We start from the raw sequence: 20,699 nt of genomic DNA on the forward strand, positions 1-20,699 counted from the left end.
TTTACCTACGTATTCCTCATGTTACGTGCAACGTGCTGACGTAGAACGTTAAGTCACGTAGCTTTCCGTTGTCAAGGGAACCAGTGAGCGTTCGCGATTCAGTGGGTCTGTTGGGGCTAGCGCCAGCTGAAGGCGCAATGATCAGAGGAAAGGTCAGTATGCGCCATAGGATTTCCTGCATAAGATTACCGCCATCATATGTAACGTGCGTCACGTGACTGGGAGCCAAATATTAGTACCGTCAGGGCTGTACTAAGAATGTATCCTCGGTGTCATTCTAGACTTAGCCCCCCCATAATGCTGCCAGACATAGTGGCCACACAGTATATCTGTATGCTAGCTACTTGCCAACAGACCATCATTTTAAAACAAATTTGACAAAGAATAGCACAGCATGTGGTAACAGAATGACGGACACCACATCAGGGACCCTGAGAGACCCCTTTACAAGTCAGTAAGGGCCTTGCTGTTATGCTCCACCCTTGACCTGCCCCCTAATGTGCCTGGTATCGGCACTATAAGGCCCCCTTCACATGGACATTGGGGGCATGTATCGGATATATACGTCCCCGTAGACGCCTATGGCGCCCAGCAGTGATGGGCACACACGTGTGGCACTGTAACGTACTGGGCACAGTGAAAAGTTGGAGCATGCTGTATAATTCTTCCGTCTTTATACCTGGGCACCATGCATCGCCATGGAGAGGGGATGGATGAGCGCTTCTTATACAGGGCACTGCTTTAGGCTTCCGTAGCTGGGTGGGCATACATGTGGGTGAAAGTAGCCATAATTGTCATCCTTAGTGGTGCCCACATAGTATAATTTCCAGTTAGTGATCCTTTTTCTGCCAATGTTTCCTTTATGCTAATACCACACCATTTATGCTTGTACCATATAACTAAGGCTAAGTTCACACTACCGTTCTAACGTCCGTTCCTACGCATCAATTAAAAATCCCATTGACATCAATGTATATTTTATGTCATCCATTATGCGCAGAGATGCATGTAATCCTTATGATACCAGACTGAACATAATGCATTACATAAAATTTGCATTGATGTCAATTTGATCGATGCGTTTAACCTCACTTCTTTACTTTTTTTAATGGAGGTAAAGAATGAAGGTTTGAACAGTATGACCAAAACATTGCAACTTTGATCTGTTCATAACCTCTATAACTGTATAGCACATATTATGGTGAAGGCTGATTCTAGAATTTAAGCATTTGCTGCCAACCACTAATGTAAAAAAAAAAAATCAGCCGCTCTGTTTCCTGCTATCCATGCCACATGTCTTTACATTGTGTCTTCCTGCCTCTTCCACATGCAGAGGCAGAAGCTCAGTAGTGGTGCTCCCTGGATTACAATTTCAACTCGCATTCAATTTATCTGCGTCTGGAGGATGGTGGGACAGAACTGAAAACTGCGATTGTCCTGCTGAATTCAGGACAGTTGGGTATACTTGCTGGTACCATAGTATGATGGCTCCAGGACAAAGTTATTGTGCTTCCCTGAGAAACCAATAATGAACAGAACCTATCAGTAACAACTATTATTTGTATCAGTGGCACTAGGAATTTTGGGGCCCCCACAGAATGATAATCCAACACTGTGGGGGTCATTTACTAAGGGCCGAATCGCGTTTTTACGGAGGGTTACCCGAATTTTTCCGTTTTGCACCGATTTTCCCTGAATTGCTCCAGGTTTTTGGCGCATGCGATCGGATTGTGGCGCATCGGCGCCAGCATGCAGGCGATGGGAATCGGGAGCATGGCCAAACAAAAACCCGACGGATTAGGAAAAACCGGCGCATTACCTGCACCCAGCAACGGAACGCGAACTTCGGTGGACTTCAGCGCAGCAGCGACACCTGGTGCACGTCAGAGGAACTGCCTTAGTGAATTGCCAGAAGACCCGAATCCACCGCAAAGAACGCCCCGCTGGATCGCGAATGGACCGGGTAAGTAAATATGCCCCTGTGTGTACAGTGAGTTCCCTGCACCTGGGAAGGGAGGAGAGTTTTCAGTGACTTAGGGCCCCTCCTTCACTTCAGGGCCCCTGAACGCAGTCACACTAGCCCCCCACCCCTGTTTGCAGCCCTGATTGGGATTGTTGATCAGATTGATGCAGCTCTGACGCCAGGCCCCCCTATCAAGCATCTGTTTGAAGCAGTCACGGTGCTCCTCGATGTGAATAGCGCAGGACTGCAATACCAAGCACAGATACTATACAATGTGGTTGGTGAGCAGTGTAAAAAGCACACAGCTGATTGTCTCAGTTTTTCACGTGCGTTTTCAATGCAATTTCAATGCATTTTTCACGCACAGATAATGCGTGAAATGGACTCAGGACTGACTGCTATCTTTTCTATGGCAATTGATGCGTGAAAAACTTGTATGGTGCGTATGGTGTGCGTGAAAAAAAATGCAAGTCTAAAAATACCAATTGGTTACAATGGGTCAGAGTGCAATGCAAGTTCTGCGCGTCAAAAGCACGTGCAGAAAACGCGCATGAAAAACGCAAGTGTGAAAGGGGCCTTAAATCCAAAGCAATAAGGGCCTGTGATATGGTGACCTCTTTTGTGATGGAAGTTCTAGGGAATTTCTATAATATGCTAGAATTATCATATTTGCTAACAGCCCATTGTAAATAAAGCTGTAGACCTGCCCCAGAGTTTTTACAGGTTGGTTTCCTGCCAGCCACAATACAAACAACATTGATTCCTTAGGGTGGTGGCACACGTGGCGTTTTGAACCCGTTTTCAGTTCGTTAAACGCATGAGTTTTTTGAACGAACTGAAAACGCATGACTAAAAACGGGTTCAAAACGCGACGTGTGCCACTACCCTTTGCCACAGAATAGGGGATGCATATCTGATCCCTGGGTGTTTGTCCCAACTAATATATGTTACTTTTAGTCTTCATGATCTTTGCTGTTTGCATTATTATAATGCGCTTCTGATTGAGACCTGCTCACTGGATTTCTATATTGTATTAGCATGGAGTCCAGGACAGGAGAGTTGTGAAAGTTTGCATGAAATAATTTACATTTGTTTTTGTTTTGTATAAGATTACAACAAACAAGAGTCAGTATGGCTACCAGCGGCAGAAGGAGCGGTAAGGACAGAAAATATTATTTTATGTATTATCCAATACAGGTGGTCCCCTACTTAAGAACACCGACTTACAGACGACCCCTTCTTACAAACATACCCCTGGTAATTGGTAATTTACTGTACTTTAGTCCTAGGCTACAATAAACAGCTATAACAGTTATCAAAGGTGTCTGCAATTAAGTTTTATTGTTAATACTGGTTTTTATGAGAATTCAACATTTTTAAAATCCAATTGTCACAAATACCCCCCCAAAAATTGTCAGTATTTACAATTATAAAATATACAGTTCCGACTTAAGAACGGAACCAACTTAAGAACAAACCTACGGAACCTATCCTGTATGTAACCCGGGGACTGCCTGTATATACCATTGAGTTTTTCAGTTCTTCAGATTCAGTTTTTGGACACAAAAGCAGATGTGAATGATAATGGGTTGATGAGTTATCGCAGTGCATGTTACATATGTGACATGTCTATGGAAGTCTAAGGGTATGTTAACATTTTCCATGTCATGTTCCTTATGAAAAATGCTAGGAATGCTTGCCTCCCTTTGACTTCTATGTAAAACCGTGCCAGCAGTTCAGTATGTGTCTTTTTATGTTGTGTGGTTTCAAAAAATAAAATAATGTAAAAAAATATACATACATGATTGCAGCAGGATCAGTAGCTGCCTTATCTTTTTGCTAGGGAGCATGTTATCTGAGGAATAACATTTAAAGGAAACCTACCACTTGAAGTGGCAGGTATAAGAAGGAAATACCGAGCACCAGCTCAGGGTGAGCTGGTGCCGGAGCTTATTTTTGTTAGTGTTTTAAACCGCTGTATCGCGGTTTAAAACACTTTTTAAACTTTATAGCCGAAGCTGCTTCGGCGCAGGGAGGTACGCGCTCGGCGCTTACCATGCGCACGGCTCTCCTTCACTTCCTATGTAGCCGCGCGCATGGTAAACGCCGAGCGCGTACCTCCCTGCGCCGAAGCAGTGGGAGGAGGAGTTTCTGAGTGCGACTTTTTCCGTGGCGGCCATCTTGGTCATAATTGCACCTACAAGAGAAAGCCCATAACATGTTGTGATCTATAAAATAAAACTATTTAAGCTCCATTTTGTGACTAATGACATTAAGTTTTGTTATATTCATGTATTTATAGCCTGATGGGTTTTTGTATCAGCTGTTCATATACTCGTAATACCCTTTTAAATGGAACCTGTCACCAGGGACCTCATTTTCACTAAAGACAGGTTGCAAAAGCTTATTACACCTGCAGTGCAAATACGCCTCTCTGCCTTTTCAAAGCATTTGCTTTACAGTATAATTGTGTGTTAGAACTTACCTTGCACCCTGACTAAATCCTGGGGTAGTCACATGGGTTGGGCTTTGGTTTGGATGCATTTCAAAAAACAACATGTGACTTTTCTGTGGTACTCACTCCTCAGATCTTAGCCCCCACCTTTGTGCTCCTTTACAGCTTCTCCCTCCTGCTCCTTCACAGTGCTCACAGCCTGGTGAGATGACATCAGTGGGGGTGGGAGGGACTGTACAGGAGCATGAAGGTGGGGGCTGAGAGCATGTTGGTTTTTGAAATGCATCCAAACCAAAGCCGAGCCCCTGTGACTACACAGAGAACTCTATCAGGGTGCAAGGTAAGTTATAACACACAATTATATTGTAATGCAAATGCTTATAAAAGGCAGATCGGCAACCTTCTGTAACCTGTCTTTAGTGAAAATGAGGTACGTGGTGACAGGTTCCCTTTAATAATTCTCCACTCCATTCTTCATTTACTGGACCTGGCATGGAATTGTCCGTGAGCATTAACTGTCTGCCGGATTTATTACAAGGCCGGAGTGCCAGTGTATGATAAATTCCACCTATAGTTTCCAGGTACAGAAGGGAGAGTACTTCCTATAGTATCAGAAAATATTTCCTTCAACAAAAAAGAGGAGGAAAAAATTTGTGTTAATATTATATGATAGTGTAGCGACCATACCAATTTAGCGCTTTTAGCTGACATTCCTTTATCCATCCTAACATTTCCAGTAACATGCCGATACAAGTTACCTGTAATGATATAAAACAAGGTGACATAACAAGGACACAAAGACATTTTCAGACTTTTAATTTTTTTAGTGATTTAGACAGATTTAGTGCCCCAAAGGTCCAAATGCCACGTCTGTCCATTCTGGGATTCTTTAAAGTGAACCTGGGAACTTTAAGGATTTCAGTGCTCTTCAACTCCATTGCATGTGTACTAAAAGGAAGAAATCATTTACATCCTATTGATATTTTTGCAGAGAGCCCCGATCCTGCATCCGGTACAAGTGTGGTCTCATTAATACCATTGCAGATGTTCTGAGACAGCGGCCTGGCTGGACAGAGGTGAAGGAGTAAGGTTTGGTTACACACTTCATGTTGCCCTTAGATGCAAGCTACTGCCAACTTGGGGTTAGCCTTCAGTCTGGTGTTCCAAAAAATCAATTGATAATCTGTGTGAGAATCAAAATGTTTTAGTATTTTACATATTTCTAGTCATTAATTTCATGACCCCCAATTCTAATGTAGGTTCTCTATAATCACTGCACTAGAGACTGCTCAATCAATTAAGTATTTTACAGTGACGGGGAGTGGGATTTTTACTGGTGTGACGTTGGCTGGCTGCGCGAGAATTTCGACCACATTTACATGGAGGAACATGTGCGCATCTGCCACTTTCGCAATCACTACGAGGTGAATGTCTGTCTCTATAGTCAGTGGGAAAGATTTACTGGGAGAGCCACATGTGGGAGCAGGGTGGTTAAGGGCGTGAACGGAATATATAGCAGAAATCTCCGTCAGGTCAGACGTGGTCTAAGCAGGTCTGACCTGGTGGAGACTACGCCCCCATCTACTAAGAGGCTGGAACCTCTTAGTAGATCTGGGCCATCAGTCTTTATAAATTCCCACAGTGTCTTTGGTTTGGCCACAAATGTATCAACTGCAATTTTAACATTCTACCGCCTGTCTTTCATTAGCTAACCCGGAAGAACTTTATGGTAAAGAATTTGAAGCGTTTTAGAAAACAGCTTGAGCGAGAGTCTGGTCGACTGGAGGCTGCAAAATGTGACTTTTTTCCCAAGACCTTTGAACTTCCATCGGAATATCACCTGTTTGTAGAGGAATTCCGCAGGAACCCCGGCATCACCTGGATCATGAAACCAGTAAGTGGGACAAATGTTTGCACACAGTGATGCAGCCATTTCATACAGGAACACTAAGTTTGGTGTTTAACTGGGTAAATTTATATAGCAAATTTGTTGCAGACCCAGCAGCAGCTATGAAGTGGATGTTAATAGGGATCAATGGATTGCATCACTCCAAATGGTAAATAGACTGCAGGTTTATCAACACTTTATGGTCAGATAGTTATACAGAAACAAATTAAACAAATTACATGTGAATCGGGTGACCCTTCTTGCTATGTAACTTTTGAATTTCAATCATCAATTGGAATGCTTAAAGGGAAACTGCCATCAGAAATTGGCCTAATAAACCACTAGCACTATGTTGTCAAGCAGCTGAGCAGCTTCTAGATCAGTGGTGGCTAACCTATGGTACGGATGCCAAAGATGGCACTCTGAGTCCTCTCTGTGGGCACCCAGGGGGTTACCCCAGCACAAAGTTCTACAGACAGGACCGAGGGCCCTTTCCTGAAGTCCCAGGAAGCTCAGGAAAATGGCAAAAACTGCCGTTTTTGCCTGCGTTTTTGGTAGGTTTTTATCTAGGATTCATTAACATTTTTCATGTGCGTGTTGTTTGCGTTTTTACTAAGTTTTCGGTTAGTTTTTCATGCCTTCTCTTCAAATCACATGATTTTTTTAATTGGTACCCACATGCCACTTCGTGCCATTTTTTCACATCACCTAGCAACCCATCCATTTGAAAAGCATTGCACTCGCATTGCTTGTATGGGGCATGAAAAAAAAAAAAAAAACTAGCCCATTGAAAACAATGGGACAAAGTGCAATGCGAGTTTGGAACATCAAAAGCATGTAGAGAACTCGCACATAAAAAATGCAAGTGTGAAAGGCATATAAAGGTAGATTAAGGGACTTACACTTGACTATTGAGTTTGAAAACAAAGGAGGGCAGAATTTCTCATCAGAATTGATGTGAAAAGCTCTGTTTGAATATAACCAAGCTTTCATGATTGAATAATACACATACAGTAGATGATAAACACAATGAGGTTGGACATGGATAAAGATGATACTGAGGTCATAGTACAGCAATAATAATAAACACACTAATGTCACAGTACATGGACAATACACATAGTGATGTCACAGTACTAAAAAAAAACTGGTAAGTATGCCCATGCTGAGACATTAGGGTCCTGTTGGTTGGCATTACTTCCAGTACATCAAACTGTGCAGACATCAGTAGTCCATGTGTGTACACGAGAAATAGCACTGTTTCTGCTCATTATGTGACTTGTAGCCTTCATTTTCTAACATTTTCTCAACATTTTTCGGATGTTTGTGAATTTGTAGTTGTCTCAAAGGTGCTGAGAGGAGACCTTGCAATTGTGACTCCCCAACCCTCCGGTGTCCTTCATAGCATTCTGTGTAATATGACATTTTCGTTTCTGCTAAGCAAGAGGAAATTAAGTGGAGATTCCAGAGATAAAAACATATTAGGGGCGAAGGATAAGAGCCCAAGAAGCACTTTGCACTGATATATAACCTAGATTCTCATATTCACTTTTCCTATGATTTTTAATTAGATAATTGAAAAGTTAGTGACCATTTGCAAGGAACCAGACCAGCAGGATAATACAAGGTGTAGCATAGTTTACATCCTCTTGAAATTTCTGGATCAGAAGGTCCATAGTTCACTACTGTGTTGGTCTTCTTGATGTCAATTCCAGATGCGATTAGTATATAAAATATGTATAACTATCCCATAGGTGGCCAGATCCCAAGGGAAGGGGATTTTCCTTTTCCGAAAGCTGAAGGACATCATTGACTGGAGGAAGGTAATTTCGAAGTACTGTGAAAAGGGTATAAGCACGTATGTTACTGGAAAGTAGAAATCTAACAGCCTGTTGTTGTGTATTTCAGGATGGCAGTCGGACAGATGAGCAAAGAGATGAGATCCCCGTAGAAAATTATGTGGCTCAGCGCTATATAGAGAATCCATATTTAATAGGAGGTGACAAAGACGGCTTCTGGTTTAACGTGGACCTGCACTGCTTCCCAACACACTTACATATGTGTCTTCTTATCATATAATATGAGAGGGAGTTCTATACATATTCATGATATGCAACAGTTTAATATCTTTACGTTCTCTGCATTAAAGGCTTTGGACAACTTTAGGAGAAATCAAAAAACACATATGGTATAAGTTATTGCAGTTATATAAGAGCACTTTTTTCACTATTTATAAATCTTCTTTTCAAAATTACAGCCTCTTTCACATTCACAGTTTTGGCCATTCGCTAGAACTGGTCACATGGACGGGCACAGCTACAGCTCTCCAATCTGTTCAGCTCCCTCTTTCTTCTGCATTCACACTGTAAATGCCGTCTCTCTTCCTTCTCCCGTTTTAGGCCTCACATAAATGTGCTTGGCTCAGGGAAACGGACCTGTGCACTGGTCTGATCCCACGTCCAAGCACAGTGCACTAGATGGAAGTCCTTGCATCCTACAGAGCAGGATGCCAGGGCTCCCTGTCTGCAAGGCAAACTGCAGAGTTGGCACTATAACCATAGCCGGCACTAGTTGTTACAGTGGCGGTGCTGTAGTAGGCCTGGCTGGCAGGGACTCCTTGCGTCCTATATCTGTTTCCATGGGCCATGCATGTATATGTGCAAGCTCCTTCTACTGATATAGAGAGATTCAGCTGTCTGATGGTAGTGGGCTTGGCTGAGTACAATGACTTGCTGGAGTTTCTAGATAAGGATTGTGCATTAGCGAGTTATTGTGATAAAGAAACTGTGGATCTGTGTTGTGTATAGCCATGTATGAAAACTGCCTGGAAAGGGAAGGAGAGCCTAACTTTATAGTGACCTATGATGCTTTGCTTTTTAACCCTGCCGGTCTTGTGTCCTGCTTTTAAAAATATTTTTTATGTGAATGTTTGTAGAAATTGTAGTATATGATATCTTCTCTCTATCAGAACTGCCTCTAAACTGCTCAGAACCGTCTTTGGTGAAAAAGACAAGAATGAGGACACAAAGTGACTGATTATATCTGTATCACCAACAGCTTTACTCACATCTTTACTACTCACTACAACTGTAACCTGCAATGGTTCTAGAATTTATTCTCTAACAATGCATGTCTGATACACGGCTCTTACTTTCTCCACAGATATATAATAATAATCTTTATTTATATAGCTCCATCATATTCCATAGCTCTTCATTGGCAACATATACAAATAAAATACAAGATTAATGACCATCATATGGAACAATGGGAGTAAGGTCCCTGCTCGCAAGAGCTTACAGTCTATGAGGATGAGGGGGTGACACAAGAGGCAAAAGACCTTGTATAATGTCTGGTCTTGACCAGGCATTCCAGGATAGGACCTTGTATAATGGTCCAGCCATTATTTATAAGGGAATAGAAAAAAATTATTTAATAACCAGCCAACAGCCGCCATCTTATATGCAAATTAGATCATTCTGTTTTTACTAAAAGGAGCTAAGCAGTTTGGCAGACAAGAGTAGATAAGAGGGGATAAAGGCATACAGTATTACAAAATACCATATATTGACTATTAGTTTGCAAGGCAGCTAATCTTTAAAGGGAACCTGTCACTAGGAGACCCATTTTTAGCACTCCCCCAGTCCCTACAGAGCATTGTACATACACTGCCAATGTGTTTTTGTATTAAAAATTGGTTTTATATTGTACCTTTCATTAGCATGTGCTGAGTGACTAGGCAGTTGCCAAATGGGAGGGTCTGGAAAGGAGCAGTCCCCCCACCCCCACCCTTGGGGAACAGCTACTCCATGTGACCTTTTCAAATATATGAAAACACCCATCACTGGGTTTAGCAACGCCCCCTGCTCCTCTACAGCCAATCCCAAGTGTGGGGAGTTATTCATATATTTGAAAAGGTCACATGTTTCCCAAGGGTGGGGGGGGGGACTGCTCCTTTCCAGACCCTCCTATTGGGCAACTGCCTAGTCATACAGCAGATGCTAATGAAAGGTACAATATAACATATCTTTTTTCTGTAAAACCAATTTTTTATACAAAAACACTTTGGCAGTGTATGTACTATGCTCTGTGGGGACTGGGGGAGTGCTAAAAATGGGTCTCCTGGTGACAGGTTCCCTTTAAATTATGCTTTTGAGTATGGAACATAGACCCACAACGGAGCTCAGCATCATTGATTTCTGCCAGGTTGAATGAAAACAGAAGAGGTCAAAAGGTCATTAATAAACAGAAAAAGTCTATTGGAATATGCACAACCTTCAAGTAAATATGTTTTTGCTTCATTTACAGGTAGAAAATTTGACCTGCGAGTATATGTTTTAGTCACATCGGTAAGATACTTTTTGGAAAGTCATATCAATTTCCTTCTATAGAGATATCACCTCTTCTCCAAAAATTACTGTCCATGCTACAACGGACCATAGATGAATCAATTTCTCAGACACCTCCAGGGAATGCTCATTGTATGTGGAAATATATATTCTTTTTATACCGTATGTTCATATGTATGCAGATCCCCCAACTGGTGGTTGTAGGCAGCACAATACATGTCTTTTATCTTTGGAAAGAGCAGAGATATGGAGCTCAGTTATAGAAAACAGAGCCCTCTCCTCTTGAATATATATTAGAGACATAACATTAGCACAACAATTTGATCTTATTGAGGTCATTAAGCCAATACATCAAAACTGCTACATCAATGGCTGACTTTCCCCATCTTTCATTTGTGACACATCAGCTATTTGCATGTCATCTTTCTGTTACCAGGTCCACATTTGGCAATGGGCTTGTTTGGTACCATTATTCAGCCCACAATATGAGAATGTAACAAAATGTAACAAATGTAACTGGACTCCCCTTTCCTGATAGAGATAATACAACAATAAACACAGCAATAAAATTCAGTGATCTGGAGCTAGAAAGTATAAAAAGGTGCAAAACTGCTTGCATAAAGTAGTACCTCCAGATTGTCCACACTTCACTCCATCCTGTATTAGAGCCTCCACAGACAGAGGCCAATTCTTCCTATAGCATAGAACTTCACAGCTTGGTCCTCTCTGTCTCTGGACATCAGTGCTCTCAGCATGCATGATCTCATTATCACATAACTCCATAACAGAAGACAACCAGGACCAGAGGACCACCAATAATATATCCCAATTTACTCCAAAAAACTTATAGGAATATTGACTGTTCTGGACTTCAGTTGGTTTATACAACAAGTTTCATTGAGGTATATGTTGCGGGTGATCATATGTGTTCCTGTTTTTTAATGTGACCTTAGTGCATGATCCAAATCAGATATTAATTTGAATGGATAACTTGGAGTTCAGTCCATGATGAAACGCTAAAGGAAAAACCTTGTTGGACTTGAGCTGCAAGATTTACAGATTTTTACTGAAGTGAATGGGACCAGTTGATATCTTGTATGTTTTTATGGAATCAAGCAGCATACATTATTTTATCACAGATCCTGCCCAGCGATCCTTTCCCCTCTGTCCTGCTTGCCTACTGGCTTCTATGGAGTGGTAAGACTAATGCACGCTGACAGCATGGGAAGGCTCTAATACAGCACAATTGTGGACAGTCTAGGGGTACCAGTGTATGCACGCAGTTTTGCACTTTTTTTTTTAATACGAGTAATTTCTGGATTTTATTGTGACAACAGGCAAATAACTGCCTCATGCCATTGACAGGATTTGTAGACCTCTTTAATTAAAAGGGTTTTACATGATTACAAAAAAATCTCTTGTGCACGTGTGTTGTCGTATTGCAGATGATGTCAATTAAAGTAAATTGGACTGAGATGAAATATTGTACACATATTGTGGTCCAGACTTTGAAAGAAAGAGGCCATTTATTTCCAATACTTTAATCCAAGACACCACTTTACATGATATTAGGGTGCTATGGAATTGTTATGTTTTATATTGTCTTGCCTACAGTACATTCCTCTCCGGGCCTGGCTTTATCGGGATGGTTTTGCACGATTTTCAAACACCCGCTTTACCCTCAGCAGCATTGACGACCAATGTATCCTATTTTTAGTGTGTAGCCAAGATTGCAAGACTTGTGGTTCTTGCCATCCAACAGTCCTACATAAGTCACATGGCTCTCCTTTTAGCATAAGAAGATGTAGATCCTGTAGTAAAACCTCACCACAGTCAAGTCCAATACAAGAGAATACTTTCACGATTAAAAAGGCATCTTCTCACAGCCATCTGCTTGACTTATTCATAAAATATTTATATATAATCTAATAAGCTCCCAATAAGCCAGATGTTTAGTGTAAATCTAGAACCCAGAAAATAGTATTTCTACAGACATTGTCAGAATTCGGGATGTGTGGATCCACTGGACCACCACAGGAGATGGTACTAGCCAACACCTAGGACCTGAGTCTAAGTGGCACCTGGTCTTCACCAGAGCCCGCCACAAAGCGGGATGGACTTGCTACGGCAGGGTACCACCAGGTCATTCCACAGGTGAGACTGGCCCGTGATGGCAGTGGAGCACCTTAACGGAAGACAGTCTCGTGGTCGGGTCCAGGCACACTGTCAGGGCAGGCGGCAGAGATGCAACGTCAAATCCAATCTGGGGTCAGCAACGGGAGATCCAGGCAGATGGGACAGGGTCTGATCGGTGGAAGTGAAGTTTTGAAAACTAGATAGATGTATTCTCGCGTTCATGATTTTATACAATGCACATTTTAAAATTTTTGTTACCTGAAAATACACCCCTTTCTAAGGATTTTACTAGGATATTGTGTACGTCTGTTCTTATAGCCCTTAGTTGATGACGCTGATGCTTACCAGAAGATTACTGGAAATGAGACTAGCTGCAATAAGACTTCCTTTTATTGTCAGTATTCTCTTGTATCCGACTTCACTGTGGTGAGGTTTGACTACTAGATCGACATCTTCTTATGGCAAAGGAGAGTTATGTGATTTTTAAGTAGTAGGAAAATAAAGATGTATACTGAGGGCACTACTGAACTCGTGAGTTTGAGGTTATTTAGCAGTGTCAGAGTTGTGTTGGTAGTGTACAAAGCCTTGTAGGAGTCGGGTGGTGCTCTAATTCCATAGAAAAGTAGTAGCAATATGGGAACACAGTATAACGGAACTCACCACATCTTCTCCTTTAGTCCAATTTTATTGAAACATACTTTTTAGGCAAGTCAGATGAAGCGCACCAAGCGCGAAACAGCTGTCATGCATTTTACCCTTGTGTGAGTTCTTGGCGTCTTCCCTCCCTATCGAAGATGTTATCTTGCACCAGGTTTTTTGTGAGTATGTTTCAATAAAATTGGACTAAAGGAGAAGATGTGGTGAGTGCCGTTCTACTGTGTTCCCATATTGATTTTTAAGTAGGACTGTTGAGTTTTGACAGTTGGTCTATTCGGAAACTTGCCCATTCTAAGAGTCTGCTCCAGATATATATGTATTTCGGACACTATACATGGGAACATTTTTTTTTTTTTTTTTTTAACAAAGGCTTCATAGCTGCTGTATTTGACACTTTAACCAATTGATACAGATATTCACTTGACCAATGTGGCAATCCAGAAAACTGCCCCAGATTATGATCCAGAAAAGGTGAGAACCGCTGGTCCCTTCTTAGTTATCAAGTAGCAATGTACATCCCACTCTTCTCTAGATGTAGAAAGTAATTTTATATTCTGTAATGTTGCAAAATGTACCTAATGACCACATCATCCTGTTAGGGCTGTAAATGGATGATACAGCAGCTGCGGCAGTACCTGATAGCCAAACATGGCCCTGTAGCGGTAGAGACCCTCTTTCAGAACATGGACAATATCTTCATCAAAAGTCTACAAAGTGTCCAGAAAATCATCATCAATGACAAGCATTGCTTTGAGCTGTATGGCTATGACATCTTGCTGGACGAGGACCTGAAACCGTGAGCAGTAGCTGCATTTTTTTTTTACATAGGTTTTTTCTTCTGGTATATTTAGGGTTCATGCAGTTTCTGTAGTCTACATATTGAAAAACCACATGTTTAATATTGTTGTCTTCATGCAATAGTTAATTTTTACCATATTTATGGCATCTACACCTAAATTCATAGTGGATTCAGCATAGTACAGAATAACAGGCTATACCACCCCTTTTATAATTATGGGGGTCACCAAGTGGGAGCACTGGGACTTGTCACCTCTAAAGTTGTATTAAGATACAAGAAACAGCAGATCATTTTTATGAGAAACAAAAAAAATATTTATTATTAATGTTAGACTATACAGAGGTTCTGTGGGTGGGACAGATGCTGATCATTGCTGCATGACTTGTACAGTTTTGCCATTTTCTGAAGCTCTTCTCGGTTACAGATGGCTGCTAGAAGTTAACGCCTCTCCCTCCCTGACTGCCAGCAGTCAGGAAGATTATGACCTGAAATGTCGTCTCCTGGAAGACACCCTGCATGTGGTAGACATGGAAGGAAGGTAAACCAGCTGTAGAGAATATTTGTAAAACTTATTTTAAAATAAGAGCTTTCTTAACAAAAAAAAAAAAATGGTGTCATTTTATTACTGTAGACTATCGGGGAAGGAGAAGTGGGTTGGGGGCTTCGACCTCATGTGGAATGACGGCCCTGTATCACGAGATGATGGACAGTTAGACACAGTTAGCAATGGAAACTTCATGGCAAACACACATATAGGTGAGAAATAGCCCATTATTGCCTGAGTGTATAATATCCATACCCTCCCCCCACCTACATTTAATAATTCCCTCCCTCTGCAGGCTGCATCAATGACAGGAAGAAAAATCTAAGGCAACTAATGAAAACAGCCAGCAAGAAATCGTCAACTGCTCAATAAATGTTAGGAATGCAAGCATTTTTTCTCCATCACATCACCTTCTGCAAGTCCAGAAAGAATCTCCAGTACAGCCCGAATATAGAACAGCAGTTTTCTACCCACAATACAAGCAACACAGCACAGTCCAGTTGTTTATAGCTGTATACCTTTACATAAAGCGTTATTTATCCGCTATACCAGCATTGATGACCGACAACCTCAGACTATACTTTCAGTTCCTCCTCTTCTCACAGCCAGGCTGTATGATATAGTTCAAGGACATCTACTGCGGCTTTAATACTCCATGCCGTGTACTGGGAAGCGGGAAAAAAATTCCAAATGCAGTGAAAATGGTGAAAAAAAACCACATTTGCGACGTTTTCTTGTAGCCTTGAATTTTACAGCTTTCACTGTGCGCCGCAAATGACTACTTGTGTTCTCTGGGTCGGTACGATTACGGGGATAACAAATTTGTATAGGTTTTAAGTTTTCATACATTTACAAAAATTAAAACCTCATGTACAAAATTTTTTTTGGATTTTGTCATCTTCTGGCACCAATAACGTTTTCATACTTGTACTTACTTTTTAGGACTGTACAACTTTTTGATCACTTTTTATATTTTTCAAAATGGCAAAAAAGTGCCATTTTCGACTTTGGGTGCTACTTTCCGTTACGGGGTTAAACGCAGTGAAAAAACGTTATATTTTTATAGATCGGGCATTTCCGGACGCGGCAATACCCAATGTGTTTGCTTTTTACAGTTTATTAATATTTATATCAGTTCTAGGAAAAGGGAGGCGATTTGAATTTAGTTTTTTTTTAAAGCTTTTTATTTTTACTTTTACTATTTTTCAGACTCCCTAGGGTACTTTAACCCTAGGTTGTCTGATCGATCCTATCATATACTGCGATACTACAGTATGGCAGTATATGGGGATTTTCCTCCTCATTCATTACAATGTGCAATTAGCACATTGTATTGAATGGGTTAAAGCGAGACCCGAAGCTGTCATGGCAACGGATCGCCGCTCCCCGTGATGTCATCGGGGAGCGACGATCCGCGGCAATATGGCGGCGCCCACGCGCAATGCCGTCGATCGACATGACAACACCGATCGCGGGTGTTACCGGTAAGTCTTTGCTGCAATATGCTGCAAAGACTTACCGGCTATGGAGAGGGCCCGGCCCGTGAGCCCTCTCCTTCCCCCGGGACCCGCGTACGGTGTGCGTCGGGAAGGGGTTAAACTCGTATATCAGTCATTGTATGTCTGATCACTGCTTCTTATCATTGTCCAGTTTTCTTTCAGCTTAACCCTCATTCCAAGTTCCCGAGATGATCAAGCAACTCATATCTTAAAGATTATTTGCTGGGATGTGCTTAAAGTAGAAAACGCCTTTAATGGTCTTCCATCGTTTACACACAAAATTTGATTTGTGCCAAGGCTGTGAAGTCGGTAAGCCAAACCTCAGACTCCTCAATTTCCAGAGCTTTGACTCCAACAAAATGGTCACCACGGACTACACAGTCATGTTTTCATGACTTTAGCAGTGCTTAAGATAAATGAGGGCAATCCTTCCCCTGCCGCTTCCTCCAAACTTTAGAAGAGGAGCTTTACTCCTGAACACGTACACAAAGTGCAGCACACATTCATCTAACTACAAGGGGTGCTGAAGCTGTGACAACAGACCACATGCAGCCTGTTTAGCCATCAGCACCCTGCTGACAAACTTCCATAACTGATGGCAGCTCGTTGGTGCAGGAGGCCAGTAGTGGTGAGTGCAGCTGAGAAGTTGTTGCTGCTCCTGGGTCCTCTCCTGCCGCACGACTCTGCATCCTGCCTCCTGACACTGGTTATATGCATCAAGGTCAGGACCCAGCAGCTTGTCAACTGTACTGCTCCCAGGTCCTCTTCTGGCGCAGTTCTGCATTGGATCCCAATGCCGGCTCACAAGACGAAGAGCAGCACATGGAGGAGAAACGGCGCTGCAGAGTAGTGCAGGGAAGAGAAGAAGAGCCAGGAAAGGAAATGATTTATTTTGTCTGCACTGGGGGTCTCCATTATTTTTAGTCTGCTCAGAGGGTCTCTAGTACTAGTATTATCTGAAAGTAGTATTTGGTTGCTGGGTGGTATTTATTGTTGTACTCTGGCATTTTGTGCCATTCTGTGGTTGTTAGTTCATACAGGGTGCTGGTGCAGCCCCATAAAGAGCAATTGTCATTTAATAAAACTTTTGATATGTTGTAGGGCAGTCGATTTTAAGCCCTTTTGCTATTGGATTAGTTACCCGAATTTTGCTCCTTCCTCCTGTATTCTGCAGCCTTGCCCCTGTTAACAGTGACTCCTCATATATTGCTAGGCCCATCCTCACTAAGCTGAATGCAGAGTGAGAATGTACATTTGAGACACCCCGTGTCTCCATGCACTCAGCTGTTTACCTCATGCCTGCCATGTGCTAACTAATGTAGTAACAGTCTCTCCCTGTGCAGAGACAGGGCTCTCTCCCCGAACACCCTCAGCTTTCCCTACACTTGTATATAAACAAATGCACAGTCTCCCCTCCCCCCAGCAGGAAATGGCAGACGAGTAAGACCTGTGATATGTGCAAGTCTTCAATCTGTCCCATGGGCTGTGCTGCAGTTTTATTAGATAAAAATAAATCCATTTACCTCACCCTTTATTTGAGAGGTAGCCAAGACCTTGTTATTGCTGTTAAATATCTGATACTGGGTTTCGACTCAGTAGTTTGTGTTTTCTAGACACTCCTGTAGAGCGCTGTTTGTAAAAATTTTATCTGAAAACTAAATAAAAATTTAATACGAAAAAATAAAAAAATAAATCCATTTAAAAGGACAACATACACAGAAAATGTCCACCAATGGTCAGGTAACTAAATATACATGATACATAGATCACAGTAAGACATACACAAAAAAAATTTTGAAAAAAAAGAGACGCTTATGCTCACCCACAAGAATGCATGTGCGTGGTAACTCCGTGCTGGACGAGAGGTGGAGTGCGCTTGGTCTAGAGCCAAGGTAAGTAACAGGAGAAGGAGAAAAAAAATATATGTCCACTCTATCCGCACTGGTAAGAAGTTAAAAAAGTTTTTGGTTCAATTTATTAAATTCATCATGGAAGTTAAAAACAGCCATCACTTAAAAATGCAAATGGTACCATTTGCATTTTTAAGTGATGGCTGTTTTTAACTTCCATGATGAATTTAATAAATTGAACCAAAAACTTTTTTAACTTCTTACCAGTGCGGATAGATCACAGTAACCTGTATAGAGGTGTACAAGGTCTAATCCTCAGAACAAGTCAAGGCACGTGCTTACCAACAAGTATTGCACATTACCCAGAGGAATAACAGAGGACAAGGAACACATACACAGGTATATACAGACCAAGGGTCACTTGCTTCATCATGGATATGTGTATGTAAACCTGTGAATGCGTCCCCTCTCCTCTGTTATTCCTCTGGGTAATGCGCAATATTTGCTTAATTGTTTGTAAGTGAATACATTGACTTGTTCTGAGGACTAGACCTTCTATACAGGTTACTCTGGTTTATATACGTATGATATGTTTAGTTATTTGACCATTGGTGGACTTTTTCTGTATATCCTGTGTTATTATATGTTTTCTATACTTTTTTTGTGGCGTTATTTGATTTTGGGAACAATCTATTTAATCTAGTCTTCCCTCTTACTTCTCTAGTTGCAAAAGTTATAATACTGAAACTTTTGTCATTAAATAAACATTTTCTTTTATGTATATTATTCAGCCTCTTAGCTACAAGCTCTACATTCTCCTGTGTGGGTGTGTCCAAGATGCACAAGCTGTGGTCTCATTGGTCAGCAGCGCATGCTTGTGATGATGTCACAGGAGGCAGCTCCCGCCCCTCCATCTTGGGGATTGTAGTTCTTTTCAGTGCTGGATACTTTGAGGAATGCTTCACTGAGCAGAATTATGTTTTTTTTTGCTCAAAAATGACGGTTACCCTTTAAAGTTGAACAGTATGACAATATGGCCCTTGCACCACACTTGTCGCTCACCCCTTTCCTAAATCTTTGCATCAGGAATTAAAAAGACATTTAAAGGAAAGTTCAAAGTTTTCATCATTAATTATAGGTTTGTGGAGTCGGTCCATTTTATCACAACTCCGATGCCACCAACATTGTCTCCGACTCAACAGCTCCGAATTGTGCATAGAGAACCCCATTAAGTCTGTTTGCTATATGGATCAGCAACCCTGTTTCCCCCTAAAATAAGACAGTGTCTTATATTAATTTTTGCTCCTAAAGAGGCACTAGGTCTTATTTTCAGGGGATGTCTTATTTTTCCATGAACAAGAATTTACATTTATCGTTGAGCAAAAAAAATCTACTTCTCTAACATCCTTATGACTCTCCAAATCTGAATTTCCTGATGTATTTCTTGTGACTCAATTTCTATTGGAATCATTGTCCCCAATCTCTCATGTTTAGTGAAAGCATAACTGACCCTTCTTATCCTGGTAGCTGCTGGTATCATATTTGCAGCACAACAGTTAGTGATTTACTTCCATGAATTCTTCTCCCATGTCACAATCTTCTGCAGCGTCTAAAAGATTTCCTAATACTAATGTATGGCGTGGGGTAAGCTGCTGCAATGGCGGCTGCTAGATCTTATTTTCAGGGGAGGCCTTATATTTCTAAGCCTGAACAAATTACACTAGGTCTTATTTTTTCGGGGTAGGTCTTATTTTAGGGGAAACAGGGTATATGTTTTGTGTGTGGTATACCTGTAAAAGTCGCCACTGTTTCTTGGCATTAAAAATTCTTATACATCTCTAGGTTTGAGAAATAATGTCTTCCAGTTTGGGCCAGGAGTGTGTTCTAACTATACATTTGATGAACATCCCACAGTCAATGAAGTGAGTCCCTCACTAACAAGTGTGAACTTGCCTTATAATTATCCTGTCAAAATTTTATTGATTGCCTTGACTTCATCTGGATTCAGCGGTGTCAGGTTGAAGCCTTTGAGCTCGGATTTACCTGTTGGTACATAAAGGAAATGTATAAAACACAGAAGTTTTACTAGTTGTCTACATAAGTTAAGGGATCCCTCCAGCCCTGTATTTACCTTGTACCTCATATAACTGGTTCACTTTCACTTTTAGCTGAGAGCGAAGATTTAGGATTTCCTCATCTATCTTTTCCTGATCTGTAAGAAAAGTATTAAACTGCTATTCTAGTTTCATACCAGCCATCCACTATTAAAGAGGCACAAATAAGAGGGTTCACCAGGGGGAATAACAATCCCCTTATAGTCTCCCATATTATTCTTACACTGGTCAAACTTCCCTTCTGCCACCAGTATCTGCTTTTGGGACTTCCTGTGGATTTTTTGTGGTTCAGGGTGTGGGAATCCAAAAAAGGCTGCCAATGTGTTCCATGGCTCAAACAGGCAGAATGGAAGTTAACCAGAGGAAGTACAGTATGGGTGACCCCACTGTGGTATTTTGCACTTGTAAACTTGCTGATTTGTGCCAAAGCCATATAACTCTTTCA

General features: G+C 41.4%; 3 protein-coding genes across 8 annotated transcripts in view; 1 reads left to right on the forward strand and 2 right to left on the reverse strand.

Annotated features, from left to right (window-relative positions):
* LOC140064166 (interferon regulatory factor 4-like) overlaps positions 1–114 on the reverse strand; it is a 39,363-nt gene extending 39,249 nt beyond the window's left edge. Inside the window, exon 1 of the mRNA XM_072110785.1 lies at positions 6–114. The gene's annotated coding sequence lies outside the window, so the exon portion shown is untranslated. The remainder of the gene's footprint in view (positions 1–5) is intronic.
* Positions 26–18,256, forward strand: TTLL9 (tubulin tyrosine ligase like 9). Of its 6 annotated transcripts, XM_072110772.1 has the most exons (14): positions 26–152; positions 3,073–3,119; positions 5,410–5,502; positions 5,731–5,842; positions 6,127–6,312; positions 8,061–8,129; positions 8,215–8,305; positions 10,615–10,655; positions 12,270–12,357; positions 13,861–13,919; positions 14,048–14,244; positions 14,672–14,785; positions 14,879–15,003; positions 15,087–18,254. In XM_072110772.1, the coding sequence occupies exons 1-14, from the start codon at positions 138–140 to the stop codon at positions 15,161–15,163; spliced, it is 1,314 nt and encodes a 437-aa protein (XP_071966873.1). In that variant the 5' UTR covers positions 26–137; the 3' UTR covers positions 15,164–18,254. The 6 variants fall into 6 exon arrangements, with proteins under 6 accessions (XP_071966873.1, XP_071966874.1, XP_071966875.1 ...); XM_072110773.1 differs by lacking the exon at positions 8,061–8,129 and having other exon boundaries at positions 15,087–18,256; XM_072110774.1 differs by lacking the exon at positions 5,731–5,842 and having other exon boundaries at positions 5,410–5,494; positions 15,087–18,256.
* The window catches only part of PDRG1 (p53 and DNA damage regulated 1), an 11,760-nt gene continuing 5,562 nt past the window's right edge, over positions 14,502–20,699 (reverse strand). The window contains exons 2-4 of the mRNA XM_072113520.1: positions 20,272–20,374; positions 20,094–20,183; positions 14,502–14,759 (exon numbers count right to left, since the gene is read on the reverse strand). Coding sequence (XP_071969621.1) covers positions 20,101–20,183; positions 20,272–20,374 — 186 coding nt within the window. The 3' untranslated portion in view covers positions 14,502–14,759; positions 20,094–20,100. The remainder of the gene's footprint in view (positions 14,760–20,093; positions 20,184–20,271; positions 20,375–20,699) is intronic.

The sequence above is a fragment of the Engystomops pustulosus genome, chromosome 6 (genome assembly GCF_040894005.1).
Source record: "Engystomops pustulosus chromosome 6, aEngPut4.maternal, whole genome shotgun sequence".
NCBI classification, from domain to species: domain Eukaryota; kingdom Metazoa; phylum Chordata; class Amphibia; order Anura; family Leptodactylidae; genus Engystomops; species Engystomops pustulosus.